This window comes from Coturnix japonica, chromosome 2 (assembly GCF_054131305.1).
Source record: "Coturnix japonica strain WE chromosome 2, WE-NBRP24, whole genome shotgun sequence".
In the NCBI taxonomy this organism is placed as follows: Eukaryota; Metazoa; Chordata; class Aves; order Galliformes; family Phasianidae; genus Coturnix; species Coturnix japonica.
The window spans coordinates 38,065,797-38,081,388 of record NC_140664.1 but is presented as its reverse complement, the minus strand read 5'-3'; the positions used below and the strand labels follow the sequence as shown (position 1 = coordinate 38,081,388).

At 41.8% G+C, this 15,592-nt stretch overlaps 1 protein-coding gene across 39 annotated transcripts in view; it reads left to right on the top strand.

Moving 5' to 3' along the window:
• The window catches only part of DTNA (dystrobrevin alpha), a 190,260-nt gene that overhangs the window by 127,841 nt on the left and 46,827 nt on the right, over positions 1-15,592 (top strand). For 38 of the 39 annotated variants that reach the window (XM_085537437.1, XM_085537441.1, XM_085537448.1 and 35 more), the window contains 5 exons: positions 312-525; positions 6,627-6,712; positions 7,833-7,987; positions 12,827-12,932; positions 15,122-15,288. In XM_085537437.1, the coding sequence (XP_085393563.1) occupies positions 312-525; positions 6,627-6,712; positions 7,833-7,987; positions 12,827-12,932; positions 15,122-15,288 (728 nt within the window). Of the gene's footprint in view, positions 1-311; positions 526-6,626; positions 6,713-7,832; positions 7,988-12,826; positions 12,933-15,121; positions 15,289-15,376; positions 15,501-15,592 lie in introns of those variants that run through there. The other variant, XM_085537452.1, reaches the window with a different exon arrangement.

Genomic DNA, 15,592 nt, shown 5'->3' with positions numbered 1-15,592 from the left:
GGTTCAGAAAAACTATTAGCATGTGTTTTCCTTCCAGTGGTTTCGGTGAAATACAGATTTTTACTCAAAAACTTCATACAATAAGGAGTCATTTCCTGAGCTGAAGTTGTACTCATTGCAGATAGTGATAAAAGTATACAGTTTGCTTATTAATAGATTTGGTTTTTCTTTGCTCTTCCCTCCACAAAGTTGAATACTCAGTGATGGGAAATGCATACATTCCTTTCATGTTTCCTGAAGCACCCCCTATGTGATCATTCAGGAACGATCACATTCAATCATACCATGACTGTCTGTGTGCTGTCCCCTAGTGCACCTGGTGGACATCTGGAACGTGATAGAAGCCTTGCGGGAAAATGCCCTCAACAACCTGGATCCCAGCATTGAACTGAATGTGGCTCGCCTCGAAGCCGTGATTTCGACCATTTTCTACCAGCTCAACAAACGGATGCCAACAACCCACCAGATCAATGTGGAGCAATCCATCAGCTTACTGCTCAACTTCTTGCTAGCAGCCTTTGATCCGTAAGTCTGCTTTTGTACCCCCCACGGGCTTCCCTCCCTCTCTGACTGGTGAAAGGGTTTCGCTTGCTCTGAAAATATCTCTGGAAAACAATCCCACAAGCTATATTCTGACCCAAATAATGAGCGTGTGAATAGTGCTCGCTAGGGAGAGAACCTAAAATTAAGGGCCTCTCCTTTCTGCTGAGCCAAATGCAGCACAAGCGTGTTTCCATCCAGTTTCTCAGATTCGTTCCAGTTTATATCAAAGAGGAATTATCTACAGAAATGAATTTACATCCACTTCTAATTTACGTTATTTATTGACGTACCAGTGGCTGACACCACTGCAATGACTCTCAGGCAGTGACAGGGGTTAATAGCTCATTATTTGGAAAGAGCTCAATTTACTGCGCGTTCTTGCAGCTGTAAGCACTTTTTTTTTCTGGCTCATCTCAGTGCAGAATGATTTTGAGATCATGACAGAAATAGAATAAAGACCAGGAGGTGAAACTGAAATTCGTGTTGCTTATTACTGCATGGAACCCGTTATTGCAAAAAGGACAGGTTCAAGATAGAGTAAGTTGCTTGCCATAACGAGTGTACCTTGTGTATGTAGTACAGTTACTGAATGTGTAGACATGAGGCTGCATTACTGTGTTCAAAATCCTCAGCCCCATGCTAGTGGAGTACAGCAGTTCAGTCTGCATATTACCTATTGCCTCTTTATGGCAGTTCATCAGTTGCAGACATCGACTGTGATGCCCTGACATCAGAGTGCTTCCCCTCTCCCCTCCTTCTTTCCATCCTCTCACTCCAAGGCCCCAGTGCTGAGTATCAGGGCTGGGTTTCATGCACCTTTTGGAGGCAGCCCAGCCAGGCAGCTCGTTCACCATGGCAACGAGGAGAAAAAGTACTTGTTCCACATGACAAGGCTGCACCCAGCCTCCCCTCCGGTCCCTCTGAGGGAAAAACAAGAAGTCAATCAGTTGTGGAGCTGTAGCCTTCAGGAATATTTTTTCCCTCTGGACGGCAGTAAAACAGGGAATAAGCATTTTAATGTATGCCGTTGGGATTGTGACAAGAGCACAAAAGGACAAGGAAAATGGCTGGACGCACGCACTGGTGCATGCTGCACGCAAACTGCTCCCCAGCTGACAAGCAGCAGCCCCAGGACCATGAGAGCAGGAGCTGTGATAACGTGCTTGTTTTGTAGCTTACCACAGGGAGGGTAGGGGGATGGAGGTGTCAGCTGGATGTCAAGGCCACTCGTAGCAAAATGGAGCATAGGATTTTACTCCTTTGTACAGAATCAGAATGTGAGAGCAGGGTTCGGCTTCCCCTGGGCACAGCTTGCCACATGCTGTGTGTGGTGACTTGCTTTGGGCTCCCAAAGGACCTGAGGAGGCTGTAAGCATCTCATCACCCTCCTTGTGCCACTGCCTTCAGGTGGGGTACACAGGGTGTGTTTCCTAGGGCAGAGACAGAGCACCCTGAGGAAAATGCATTCTGCCTTGGGACCTAATGTGGGGACTGGCTGCACATCACTCTGTGTTAAATGCACCAAACATTGTGCATGTGGTTCATCTAACCACAAGGTTCAGATATAGTCTGTGATACCTAAGTTCAGGCTTCACGATCTGTGTCAGCTAGATGTCTCTTTCATGTGATGGGTGTTTGCCCACCTATCACAAATATAGGCATGAAAGTCAAACAGTCTGATTCTCAAAACTGGTGTCAAAATCCTTTAGTGTGACTCAGATGATTGATGTTTTGTTTTGAGAGTTTGTTTAGCAACTGCTTGTGGCGCAGATTTCCCTGATTCTGATGGGAGTTACTCCTGCTCAATAGAGTGGTGTAGAGCTGTCTGGGTTCTTAACAGCACTGACACGTGTCTGTACATTGCATATAGGGAGAAAGGCGTGGAGCTGTGAGGCTGGATGAAGCCTTTTCTCCAATTCCTTCATGTCTTATGGAGAAACTGGACAGTTAAGTTAAACTGCTTGGAGTCTTCTCTGATGGAAAAGAGGATTTTATTAGGTGCATGAGTCATGCTGAAATCAAAATAGTCACTCCTAAAATAGTCCTGTTGTCTTTGACCCAAGTTCGCTCTGTTTTTTTTAGCCGTGTTTTCAAGAAATGGTTGGCCTTTCCAAACTGCCATCTGAACTTCCAGATTGTGAGGGGTGTGTTTATTAACAAATAAGATCATTTGATTCTATGTATGCAGACAGCAACAACAAACCCAAACCATAAAAAAACACACTCAGAACTGCTTTCTAAGGCTGAGACAACATCATAGCTCTTTAGTATCAATGAGAAGTGATCACAGAGTGCCTTGGTGTCTGTGGCTTTGCAGAGCAAAGGCTGGTCCTGCTGTCCTGTGAGCAGTTCCTGAAGAGTCTGCTCAGTTGCTCACAGCCTATTTGAAATGCGTCGGAAAGGAGTGGAGAAGTGGAGTCCATCACTTAGTGTATAAGAAAGGACCACAAGGGACAAGTCAGTATGTGATTTAAAATCCAATACACCTCTAATTTATTCAACTCCAGTCAATATATATACTGCCCCACATGTACCATGCTGGCAACCTGCTAGCAACAAGTTGAAGATCATCCAAGCTTTATACAGAGCTCCTTTTATTTATAGCCCACTTAAAATCTGGCAGGATTCTCTGCCTTTGTGCAGGGAACATTCCCCTAGGTCTGCAGTACGGTTGTCTTCTTGGGAGCTAGCATCTGGCCAGCACAACTCAGTTATCATGGTACAATGCCAGCTACTTGTGCTGAGCCCTCATCCCAATTCTACGCATCCCATATTCTTTCGCAGCTTTGGAGGTAGTTATGTCCCCCTGCTGCCTGAGCTTGAAGGGAGGGAATTAGAGTGTGTGAGATTTCACATTACATTTCCAGGGGTGCTCTTCCATGCTAAGCCAAAATCAAAGTGCAACCTCAAAAAACTGCAAGTCGACAAAATCAAAATTCACAGACAGAAATGTCGTTCTGCTTAATTTGCCCCTAGCACATGAAAATTGCTTTCATGTGATAGAGGTCCCTGATAGGCAAAAAATGGTGAATGGGCAGACTTAAAAAAAAGAAAATGGACGAAACCATTCCTGGTTTGCAATATAATGTCACATGGAAATTGGGCAATATTTTTGCTTCAAGGGCTCAGGTGTTTAGCTGGCTTTATGAACTAATCACACACCTCATTCACTGGCACACGAACGCTACATAACATGACAAGTTCAAACTTCTCTGAAAAATTCATCCCATGACATGTCAAAGCCCAGACAGCCAACTAGGTGGGATGTCAGCCTCGCTCAATAAAGCAGTTCCTAAAAAGACCTATTATTAAGCAGACTGTAAGATAATCTGTTCTAGGTCATCTTCAGTACCTGCTCAGTATTGCAATACAGTTGTTCTTCCTGCAGAGTTTAACTGACAAGAACACTGCAGATATTTCTGTCCCTTGGCATGTTTGTCTCACAAATAGAGCTGAGAGCTCTGGGTGATGAACAAACTAAATCTAATTGCAGGGGCTAGACTTCTGCAGATTAAAGAGGAAATATACATGCCTGTTTTTAATCAAACGTATATTAAAGCCCTATTGAGTTGAACACATAGAAATGTTCAGTGTCTGTTTGGATATATAAATTCGTGCTAGGCCATCTACTTGGAGCTGTGAAGTGTAAAACTGCCCTCTTGTCCATCTTTGCCAATCATTGAAAGTGGTGTGGTCAGGCTGGATTTCATGGAGGAAGTGCTACAAAAAGGAGCATATCAGACTATCGGCCATTATGAATTTTTCTTTCCTGAATGAAAGAATGTTGCTTGGTTCCAGTAATTTTGTCCCTGAAATCCATTTGTGAAAATCATAGAGTCATTGAATCACTAAGGTTGGAATAGTCCAGGAGGTTGTAATTACAGCCTCTGACAATACTGCTTCCATTGCCCCAGTTAAGGTGGATCATAGAATCATAAAATGGCCTGTGTTGAAAGGGACCACAATGATCATCTGGTTTCAACCCCCTGCTATATGCAGGGTCACCAACCACCAGACCAGGCTACCCAGAGCCACATCCAGCCTGGCCTTGAATGCCTCCAGGGATGGGGCATCCACAACCTCCTCGGGCAACCTGTTCCAGTGTGTCACCACCCTCTGCGTGAAAAACTTGCTCCTAATATCTAACTTAAACCTCCCGTCTTAGTTTAAAACCATTTCCCTTTGTCCTATCACTATCGACCCTGATAGGAAGTCCACAAGTACAGAAGTTTTGCTACTAGGAGTTGATGGACAGTTGATCAGGCAGTCTGGGAGACTTCCCTGCTCTGGAGAGAGGTTGTCTTTCCCTGCAATCACACACTGAATGAAGAAACCTTCTGCTTTGCTCTGTGCCTAAAAGCATGTATTACTTTTTGCCCTTTTCCCCCAGCAGCAGGAGATAACCTTAGTGCCCTGAGCACCATTCCCTTCTCTAAGTACTCTCTCCCATGATGCTGCTGAGTGCATGTCAGCTTCAGGGGTTGCCTTGGCCATCATTAATGCTTCCAGCACTTTTCTGCAGGGAACTGAAGAGGAACTTCTGATAGAGGGGTTCTTTATAAAACCGAAACATTTTCTGCCCTCTCCTGTTTCCACTAGCAGAATTTATATCTTCCTGCATCATTTGTTAGAGTAGTATAGTTAGCCTGCAGTTGGACTTGATGACCTTTAAGGTCTTTTCCAACATGAGCAATTCTATGATTCTATCTAGTCTTAAACCTTTGTTCGGTGGAGGGCTTCATGCTGCTGTGAGCTGCTGCTCTGGCATTGGCTTTTATGCCTCAAACAGTGCGAGGCCGTGCTGCTGCCAGTCAAGGGCATCTGTAGTGCTTAGCAGTAGCTTAGGGCACTTCTGCATCTGAGTGATACTGTAAAGTCTTAGGCCCCATTATCCGCTCTGTTCATCAGTCATATTTATTTATGCATGCGTGTGTGTATATGTGTGTGCGCACACACACGTATATATTTGGAGGGCTAATTGAATTTATACTGGGTCTAGTGATGCTTTTATGAATACAAATGACCGATACAAAACACAGTGTCAGAAGTAATCAACTCTAACTGAGAGACTGAAGAGATAAATGAAATCTTATTCTTTTCTGTTCCTCTGTTTCATTCCATTTGGTTGTGGGATATGCCAGTGGCTGTGGGATGGGGAGCTGAAGGCGAGTTGATGTGTCTGCCACTCAAGAGCATAATCCTGTTAGTAAACATAACTAAATCTACTGGGAAAACATATCTAAATCTGAAGCAGTTCCACATGGGCTTTATTTTTTTCCCCATTTTTTTCCAAACGCTATTGCTATTGCATTTATTTTTCTCTAGCATAACAACTTATTCAAAGGTGGGTAAAAACCTCATGATAAAAACACTACAGAAGGAAATCCCCAAAGGTCTGAAAGGTACAATGCAAAAAAAAAAAAAAAAAAGGAGTGCAAAATGATCAAATTCTCAGCTTTAGCCACAGATTGTTTGCACAAATTAAGTGTCTAACCAACAAAGAGTGGAAATGCAAAAAACCGGAATAGATTCTGAAAGTCTTATACTGGGATTTTAATGTCCGGAAGTCGGGCAAAGGGAGTACAATGTAATGAAAAAGAAGGCATGCACCAAAGCCAGCACTAAAGAACACCGTAAAGATTTACTTCTTAAATACTGATGTAGCGACTTTGTTTCTTTTTGTCTGCATCTCTTGTTGATTTTCTGACCGAAAAAAAGTCGAATTTTAAAAAATGAACATAGCTGTAAAGAACGTAGCCTGATTTAATGTGCTAAAACAAGTAGAAGAGGGAAGCCATGAATTAATTTGTCCTTCAGTATTACTGTTACATAAACAGCGGTAATGGTGATCACCTTAATGCACAATGAGATAAGCAGTTTAATACCAAGAGTCATGTACATTGTGCATCACTTCTGAGGTCTCCACAGAGCAACGTGCTGATGTTTGCTCCTGCAAAACTTCAGAGGTCTTTGTGTGTGTATCTCCTTATAACGTGTATTACAAAATGTTGTGTCAGTGATAAACATTTGAAATGGAAAGAGATCCATATTACAAAATATGTCTACTTTCTATTTTTGAACAGGGAAGGACATGGTAAAATTTCCGTTTTTGCAGTCAAAATGGCCTTGGCAACTCTTTGTGGAGGAAAGATCATGGACAAATTAAGATGTAAGTCTTTGGGGTGGTATTTTTTACCTGTTAATCATTGTTTTGTTTGGAGATACAGCAGTACAGGCAGGGAGAAGGAGGAACTAGAGTAGATTATAGTTTCATTGCTGGGTTTGGGATTTGCACTGTACGCACCTGCATGAAAATCCCAATAAAAGTTTGGCTGAATGTTACAGAAGATTTCATGCTTTTGAGGCCACATTGCACATATTCAGGCTCTGAATAGTGAAAACTTGTTGTTTTCTTTCTTTGGGATGATTAAATGCAGAATATAGTCAAGTGCCTCAAATGTTCATCACGAAGCATCATATAGCATCATATAACATTCAACAGTGTTCTCTAGGCTGCTTTAAGAATAAGGAACAGAGCGCATCCAGTGGGAGACTGGGAAATGATGTTAATTTTTCCGGTAGCAGCTTCAAGTTTCTATCACTGTCACTTCATTCCAGCTTCCTAGAAATGAAGCAGCTGACATCCCACCCTGAAAAATGATAGATATGCCTTAGTCCATGATCCACGATAGGCTTAGGATCCTTTGAGACAAGAGGAAAAGTAGTGGGTGAGAAAAGAGAAACCTGCATATCTGGAGCAATAAAGCCATGTAATATTCTTCTACAAGAAAAAAAAAAAAAAAAGCTAAGCAGAGAAAAGAATAGAAAATAATGTATTTGAAAGAGCTTCAATGTTTTGTGTGTCCGAAACAATGTTAATTAATTAATTAATGAGCTTGTTTTGAATATTTAAATTTGACAGGGTAAGCTGGCAGTAGGAAAAAAGCTGATGTTGCGTATCTTGTCAAATTAGATCCTTCTTATCTGATTAAATTGCTGTCTCATGTCATGCATCAGACTTCACTTAGAAGATGACCACACACAATGGGGGAAAAAAAAAAGCAGGAATATTTACATATCAAAATCAGCTTCTTTTTTATATGTAAATCGTTCTCTTTGTGTTCTACTGAGTAGGGTTATACTTAAAAATGTGGTAATAGTGGCTGTTCCCATAAGCAGAACATGTTGTTTAGCACTTCTGTTTCAGATCAGATAATACTGAATTAAGAGCAAATTTGAAGCTCAAACTGAAGTTGATATGCCCTTTTCTTGTCTTTTTTCCCCTTCAGATATATTCTCAATGATTTCAGACTCCAGTGGAGTGATGGTTTATGGCAAATACGACTTGTTTCTGCGGGAGGTTCTCAAGCTGCCCACAGCTGTTTTCGAAGGGCCTTCATTTGGTTATACTGAGCAATCAGCAAAATCTTGTTTCTCACAACAGGTAAATGAAGAACGAGTCATCGACACAGGCTTTCAGTCACACCTCAGAGCAGGCTGAGGCTCTCCTCCTTTCTTACACAGAGGAACACATGACTGGATGGAGATTCACTTTGCTGATTTCTGGCATGCAGGTTAGGTACATGCAGTGGGAATCTAGTCTTTATAGGTTCCCTACATAGTCACAAGGAAGAAGCAACTTTGCTAAAAAGTAATTCAGAGCAGGGTCCTAGCCTAGTTTCTAAATTAGAGACCCTGTGGAGACTAAATTCCTAATCTAATCACTGAAGTTAAATGAAAACTCCTAAGTAATGTAAATGCCCCCAAGACATACTGTCTCCCACTGCAGTTAGTTGTTGTTGCTGCAACGTATATGAAACTTTAACTTCACCATACAAGCTCTCATCAAACAAACAAACTGCTTGCTTTTCAAGTGATGCTGTACACACACAAAACATTTACAAGGGAGTAGAAGATTTTGTATTTCCATTGAAAGTGGAAATCAGTAGGCACTAGAAAATCCCTATCTCTAATGAAATACCATCAGGAAAACAGTGAGGTTACCCTGAAGAGAGTAGTGGATTTGCTACACCTCACCAAGCTGTGTAGGCACACTGAATACACCGCTTTGGCAGCAGCTAAAAACAAACACTGATTTCCCATCACTGGGGCTGAGTGTCCACTTTTCCAATACAGTGGAAGGAGAGACTGAGCAATGCCATAAATATAGCATAAGGGAAGATGCTGAAACTGGGAATACATTAGAAATAAAATGTTATTTTCCTTCTCGTTACGTTCATTACTAAAGTGTAACTGAATGCTGTAGAACGAATGGAGCAGGAATAGTGTCATTTTCATGCAAAACAGTCTCATTTTTTATTTTCCTTCAGTTTCATCACTAATCAGTAGGCTCTCCAGTCAACTGAAAAATGTTGAAATTCACTTATTGAATCATCTCTCAAATGATTTGGAATGATAATGCTTGCGTGTGTGAAAATAGTCTTGTTTCACAGCAGGAGATTTAAAACAGCACTTCATATTGTGTTGAAGAATTCACATAGTAAAGTGACTTTTGGTAGTTTTGATTTAAAATAGTAAAAAAGTGTTCTTTCATGGCAACTGAGCATTCAAGCATTGATACTATGAAAATCAAAAATTAGTTTTTTCTTTTACCTTACAGTGTCATTTAGGCCTCATTTTTTATCCAAGGAGTTGTCAGAAAGGGCTTTCATTGTCACTGCATCCAAATGAGTGGACCAGACATCTTAAGCTACCTTGAGAAAGATAGATCCTCCAAACAGTCATTAGAAGGTTTAGTTCCAGACTAAACAGACTCCATTTAAAGCCACCAAGTTAGGTCTCTGAGTAATGTCAGTACAAAGTGGATTTACAAGGCTGCTGGTCTGCATCTAAGCAGCCAAGTGTTCGTGTAAATCTAGTCCAGTAAGTCACTTAGGTTTACTTTATGCAGTTCTCATTCAGTCATCACTAGGAATGAACAGGAATTTTGAAATATGACTCTAAGCACTGTTTTATTCTTTCACTTTCTCATATTACACTTAGTGTACCTTGGGATAAGTTTGGTATTCTCTCTGTTGTTGTAAGCATTCCTGAACTTCAGATATTTCTTCTGTTATAGTTGATCAGCTATATAAGGTAGAAACAATTACCATTTATTTTTAAGCCATAGATGTCTGCATGTATTACTACCATACGATATATTCAGTATTGTTTTTAAAGTTTGGAGTGAGGGAGTGTGATTCTGTGCCCACCAGATTGTACATATGAGGAGATGGGAGTATTAACACATTCATCCTGATGTTCCAATACATTTTTGCTGTATTTGTTTTTTTCCTTGTCTTATATATGTTTCAAAATATCACTTTCCTGAGTAAACCAGATCATTTCACTAAAAAACACAATCAGGTTGAACTATTAATTAAAAAATAAATAAAAATTTCTAGCATGTAATTGTAACATAATCATATACAGCTAGGAAGTTACATTGATGGTCTGATGGCTGTCTCTGAATATCTTTATGTAAAAAATAATTGGTACTTTGATTATCCGTAGATACACACATCTTCTTCTTAGCCTAGACTTTGCCTGCCCTAGAACAGAATGTTCAGGCATATTATCGACCCAGTACACGTATTCTGCTCTAGAAGGGAGACCTCTGACACATTTATACAAGTGATCTTTTTTTCTGTAGGACTTCAGTGCATCTTGTGTCTGTTCACTTCTAGCCATTGTCCCCACGTTCCCAGAGTGATAATGCAGGGAAGTGAGGTGCTCAGTTAGCCACCTCCATTTGCTCTCACTTTGGGCTACCAGAAGCAGCTCAGCCACATAGTTAGCAGATTCCTTGATGTCACGGGAATAAACAAATTCTGGGCATGATCTTCTGCTTGTGATGCCAAATCCATTTCATTTTGCATCTGAAAGGAATTTACCTGTTGAAGAAATGTTTATTTCTTTCCCATTGTATTCATTCATTTGAGTAAACCATGTGCATTCCTCTGCCTTTGAGCCACTGCTGGAGGCAATGACTGATCAAAATAGAAACAGCATTTCCTCATCAGCAAATGTATGGAAGTTATGGAAATGCCAGGCAGAGCCAATGATTTCATGTTTCAGAATGTGGATTTGTGGCTCAAAAAGGAGTTTTATAGCCGCTACTTTTCCCCATGGATAGGATTAATGTGACATTATATTGTATTCATGTTAAAAAATGCTATGATGCTAAAAGCCATATTTTTAATTTCTCTTTTTATCCCATACTAAAAAAAAAAAAAAAAAAAAAAAAAAAAAAAAAAGAAAAGAAAAGAGGCGCTAACGTCTTTTTCTTAGCACTTGGCTAAGTGTTATTCTACAAAGCCAGACTCCATCTGCATGTGACATATATTTAGAAAACAACTTTCTGTTTCTATTTTCCCAGCAGCTGATAAAAACTGCAGAAGGAAACATGTCTTCTAAAATGTATGGAAATTGTTCTGCTGGTGCCCTTTCAAGGGGCACTGCTCTCTCTATCCATAAAACCAGTGACCATCGGGGGAATGATCACTCGACCCCTTCAGCCATAATGCTGTCGGTGAAGCAAAGTTGTTTTAGTTGCCACTGTTTTAAATTATAGTTGCATGCAAAAGCTTGAACTATTGTGGAGGAGCTGTTATTGTCTCCCCATCTGTTTGCTTGCTTAGGATGCTTGTGGGTGCATTGCCAACTTACCTTCCAGCAAGAGCAGAAAGGAGACAAGTTGTGCTCAGCCCTACAGCTGGGGCACTGGAGGACCCCCCTGTTCCCAGCTTTGGCTATTCACTCTGGGAAGGTCATCCATACAACAAGCAGGTTGTAGTTATTCTGGTAGTGCATTGACACAAGATGACATGGGGGACTGGCAGAGCTTTAATTACCCTTTCTAGACTGGATGTTTGAACTTCCATACTTCAAGTATGGCAGAGAAAAGGCTGTATTTCATTAAGATTTAAATCTTGTCTTCCAGCTACTTCTGCTCTTTAAAGAATCAAGACTGTTTTCAAAAATAGCCTAAGGTATTTTCTCTTGTCTTAGGGATAGAAACCTTTATATGTTTACCAATATCTTGAAATATTTCAACCTTGAGATTGCTCTAGAGTGCAAAGTTTTCCAGTGTATTTTTTCCAGCTCAGTGTATCAGAGAAATAGTGATTTTCTTTACATCTGGCAGCAATTGTATATAAATGCAGCTGAGGCACTCCAACTGGAAATTTCAGCTCTTAAAAGCACTCCACTACATGTGAAGATAGTGTATATCACTGCATAGCTGCTGTTTTCCTTTTTGATGAGGGTTACCACCCTTCTTCAGCAAGTCAAGGCAGTACTTAATCAAATATGAAAACTTAGCAATCTCTTTGGATGTGGGGATGCCACTTAAATACATATGTCTATAAATTACACCTGCACATATTCTCAAGTGGACTCAGTATTTTTTATCTTAATCTTACTTTAAAGGAAGGCTCTGTTTCTGATTTCTTAAGGACTCCCCCTCTTCGACCAACCAGTAGCTGTGTACTTTAGTACTCCTTCTGTAGCCAGTGTACTACATAGGAAAGTGGAAGGACTTACAGAAGAGATATCTGAAGCTGAAACATCACCTGTAGGTCTGAAAAAAACGACTGAACTGAGGTTTGTGTGATTCCAGACATCTAAGAAACTTAAGGCCTGATATTAGATTTTTAAATCAACAAGGATATTTTGGAGTTGAAATCTCTTTGAAAGACAGAGCAGAGTAGTGCTTATAGGTATAGAGAGTTAATGTTTTCAAGGTCCAGGAGTCAGAGCTCTCCCACAGCCACTTACCATGACCCAAAGGCTATGACAAAATCTGCTGTGGTGATCTGCCCATATCTTGCATTGTTTTCTGGACTTATACTCCCTCGTCATTTTTTTTGTCTTTGTTGGACTATCAGCCGTTCTTTGCTTGCTGTTAGCTATGCACAGTAATACCCTACATTCATTTGTGTTTTTTAGAGGGTACTCAAAACATATATCAATGTAAATGTGAACTTTATTCACAAAGGATGTTCAGGCAATGACTCTAGAGGATGATTCTAGTGAGTGGGAACAAGGAATCTCCAACCCAGCCTCATGAAAGTCATTAGTAATACAAATTCTGACTCCTGAAAATAGTCTGTGTTTCCTAATTGTTGGTATTTTTTTCAGTTGTTTTTTTCAGCAAACAAAGGTTACGAGTAAAGAGTATCTCAAGCTTGTTCCCAACTGTTTCTCTAAGGACAAGATAAAATCTTGTTGATACATCTGATTACTGATTTCTTTGTGCATGTTTGTTTTCTTATTCGAGCAGAAAAAAGTCACGTTAAACACTTTCTTGGATACTCTCATGTCTGATCCTCCGCCACAGTGTCTGGTGTGGTTACCACTTCTGCATCGGCTGGCAAATGTTGAAAATGGTAAGTAAGAGCTGTTGCCAAAAAAAAAAAAAAAAAAAACAAACCCTACATTACAAGAATAAGCTTCTGTATGAGGATTTTCTCACTCCGTGGGTGATCTTATAGGAGCTACTGTGCTGTGTTCATTAATTCCGTGTCTATTTTTACAGTTACTGGTAAAATATTTGAAGAATCCTGTTGATCCTTCAACCAGAAATGGGCTACTCTACTCTAGGGAAGCTGCTTTAGCAAGGGGCTTGGACTTGGTGATCTCCAGAGGTTCCTTCCAACCCTTGCAATCCTCTAATTTTGTGGTGAAGTTTTGCTGTCCTTTAGAATTTATCCTGGTCTTGTCCACTCCTCCTGTGCTCTGGATAAGCAAAGGGTGATAGGATTTGATTCATTCACATACTTCAAGGCCATGGCTTTTATTAGCTGTGACATATGGCAGTAGTGGAGGAACAGGTTGGTAGTTTCCGTTCATGTGATATTCTTGGCAAGAGAAGGGCAGTGCAGTGCAAAATACCAGGAGATCCTTAGGAAAGGATCTCCTCCTAAGCCTATGCTGCCAGGCAATATACTGTGAAAAGGAGCAAGGAAGTTGCAGGTTCCTCCTTAACATTTTTCTTGCATGGAAAATGAAGATTAACTGTGAGATGTCTCTTCCATAAGGATTGTCCTTCCCCAAAATGAGTAGATGACAGACATTAAGACAGGGAAGGACCAAGAAGATTAGCTGATTTGGTTATTTGCATTGAACACATTGCTTATCTCTGTACAGAAACGTCTTTCAGACTCGAAACTCATTGAGCACCTTGGAAATAATCCACACTCACAAAGTGGAGTCCTCCAGCCAAACCCTTCATATTTGATTTCTCTGGGACACAGGCAGTGCTGCCACACTGAAAGTGCAGGAGCAGAACTGAAAAGTCTGCCTGTCTCATTTCAGCATGTGGCCACTGAATTGCACCCCACAAACTGTGTACAATACCACGGGTACTTCTGGAAGAGGTTTTGTCAACTGTTTAAAGGCTGGTTTGGCCTGGTTCGGTGACCAGTGGAGTGGAGGGATTTTGCATTAACACTTTAACTCCCAGTGCGCTACATGATGTGGAATACCAGTAACCAAAAATCATAAAACCATGACAAGTTTCTCAGCTCCAAACCAACATGCTGCTGCTCTCCAGAATGACCGACGCTGCCAATTTTAATATTGTATTTCTTACAAGTAAATGAGTCTGGAGGAAGTCAGGATGTCCAGACATTGTGGTGATAACGGGAGACAGAGAACTTTGTACATCTTCTTGTACTAAAACCCCTTTCCACTTAAAGGCGTGAGGGTGGATGAGGTGACAGTCTTAAGTCCTCCTTGGCTACAAAGCCAGCAGTCAACCCCACCTTCCTCCAGGTCTTGTCATCCATCAGCTTCCTCCTGCTCTCCTCATCCATCCCTGTCCCTTATTGGCTCTGCACAGTTTCCCAGCCTCGAGCACAAACCTTTCCTGCTGTGAAATTCTGGCAAGGAAATGAAACCCTGACACACTTAGACTGATCTAAATCCTCCAGACTGAACCTCACAAAGGAAGAGCAGGTGTTTGGTTAGACAGAGAAGTACAGTGTCCTGTGATAAGTATGACACATGGTATGGTGAAGAGAGAGGAACGCACGTAGCAGAAGTGCCAGGAGGGGGGTTCAGATTGTCCTGAGTGGCGCCTTAGTGCTTGAAGCCTCATTGCTGCCTGCTTCTAAGGGGAGCAGAGAGCAGGACCAAGCTGGTCCTGTCAATGGCCACATTTCCAAAGTAAGACACCCAGAGCCAAATGTGTAATTCTGTATGCCTAAATGACATCAACTTCCTAACAGCACAGCAAACTATTCAGCTTCCCCCAGCAGCATAGCTGAAGTCTGCAGGGGATGTTCCTACTTGCATATTTCCTTTGTGTTTTCTTAGATACAGTTTGAACATATTTCTTGTTGCTGCAAGCAGCGATACAGATATCTGTTCAGCAGAAGTCAGGGGCTTAGGACAGATTCATGTAGGGGCACACGAGTTTTTGTGCATAGAGCTCAGTAGATCAGAGCTGCAGACAGCACCTGATGTCACAGATTCCTAGGAAAAAAAGATTCACCCTTCCATTCAGAGGTTTTCACATCAGCTTTTTCTTGGGTTCCTCTGCCTGGGGTTAAAGCTTGGCGTCTCTCTCCCACAGTCTTCCATCCCGTTGAGTGTTCCTACTGCCACAGCGAGAGCATGATGGGGTTCCGCTACCGCTGCCAGCAATGCCACAATTACCAGCTCTGTCAGGACTGCTTCTGGAGAGGCCATGCCAGCGGTTCCCACAGCAACCAGCACCAAATGAAAGAGTACACGTCATGGGTAAGGGGAGGCTCAAGCCTGGCCACAGGCGCTTTGCCCTGGGGTGGGGGCTCCCGGCAGGGACTGCTGGTTGGGATCAGCAGCCTGTCGGGGAAGTTGCACCCGGGGAGCTGGCAGGAGAGCACAGAGGTGGGAACAGACTTTCTGGAGCGTGGATGCAGGGTGCGTGTGTGTGACAGCCGTGCTGCCCAGCGCAGAGCACCAGCCACACAGTAAGTCTTCCTGCTCCCGTGGGACTGTCCCCAGCTGTCCCTGCTGGGCACTGCTGGCTCTCTGTGGGTGAACTGGCTTAATGCTGTCTCAT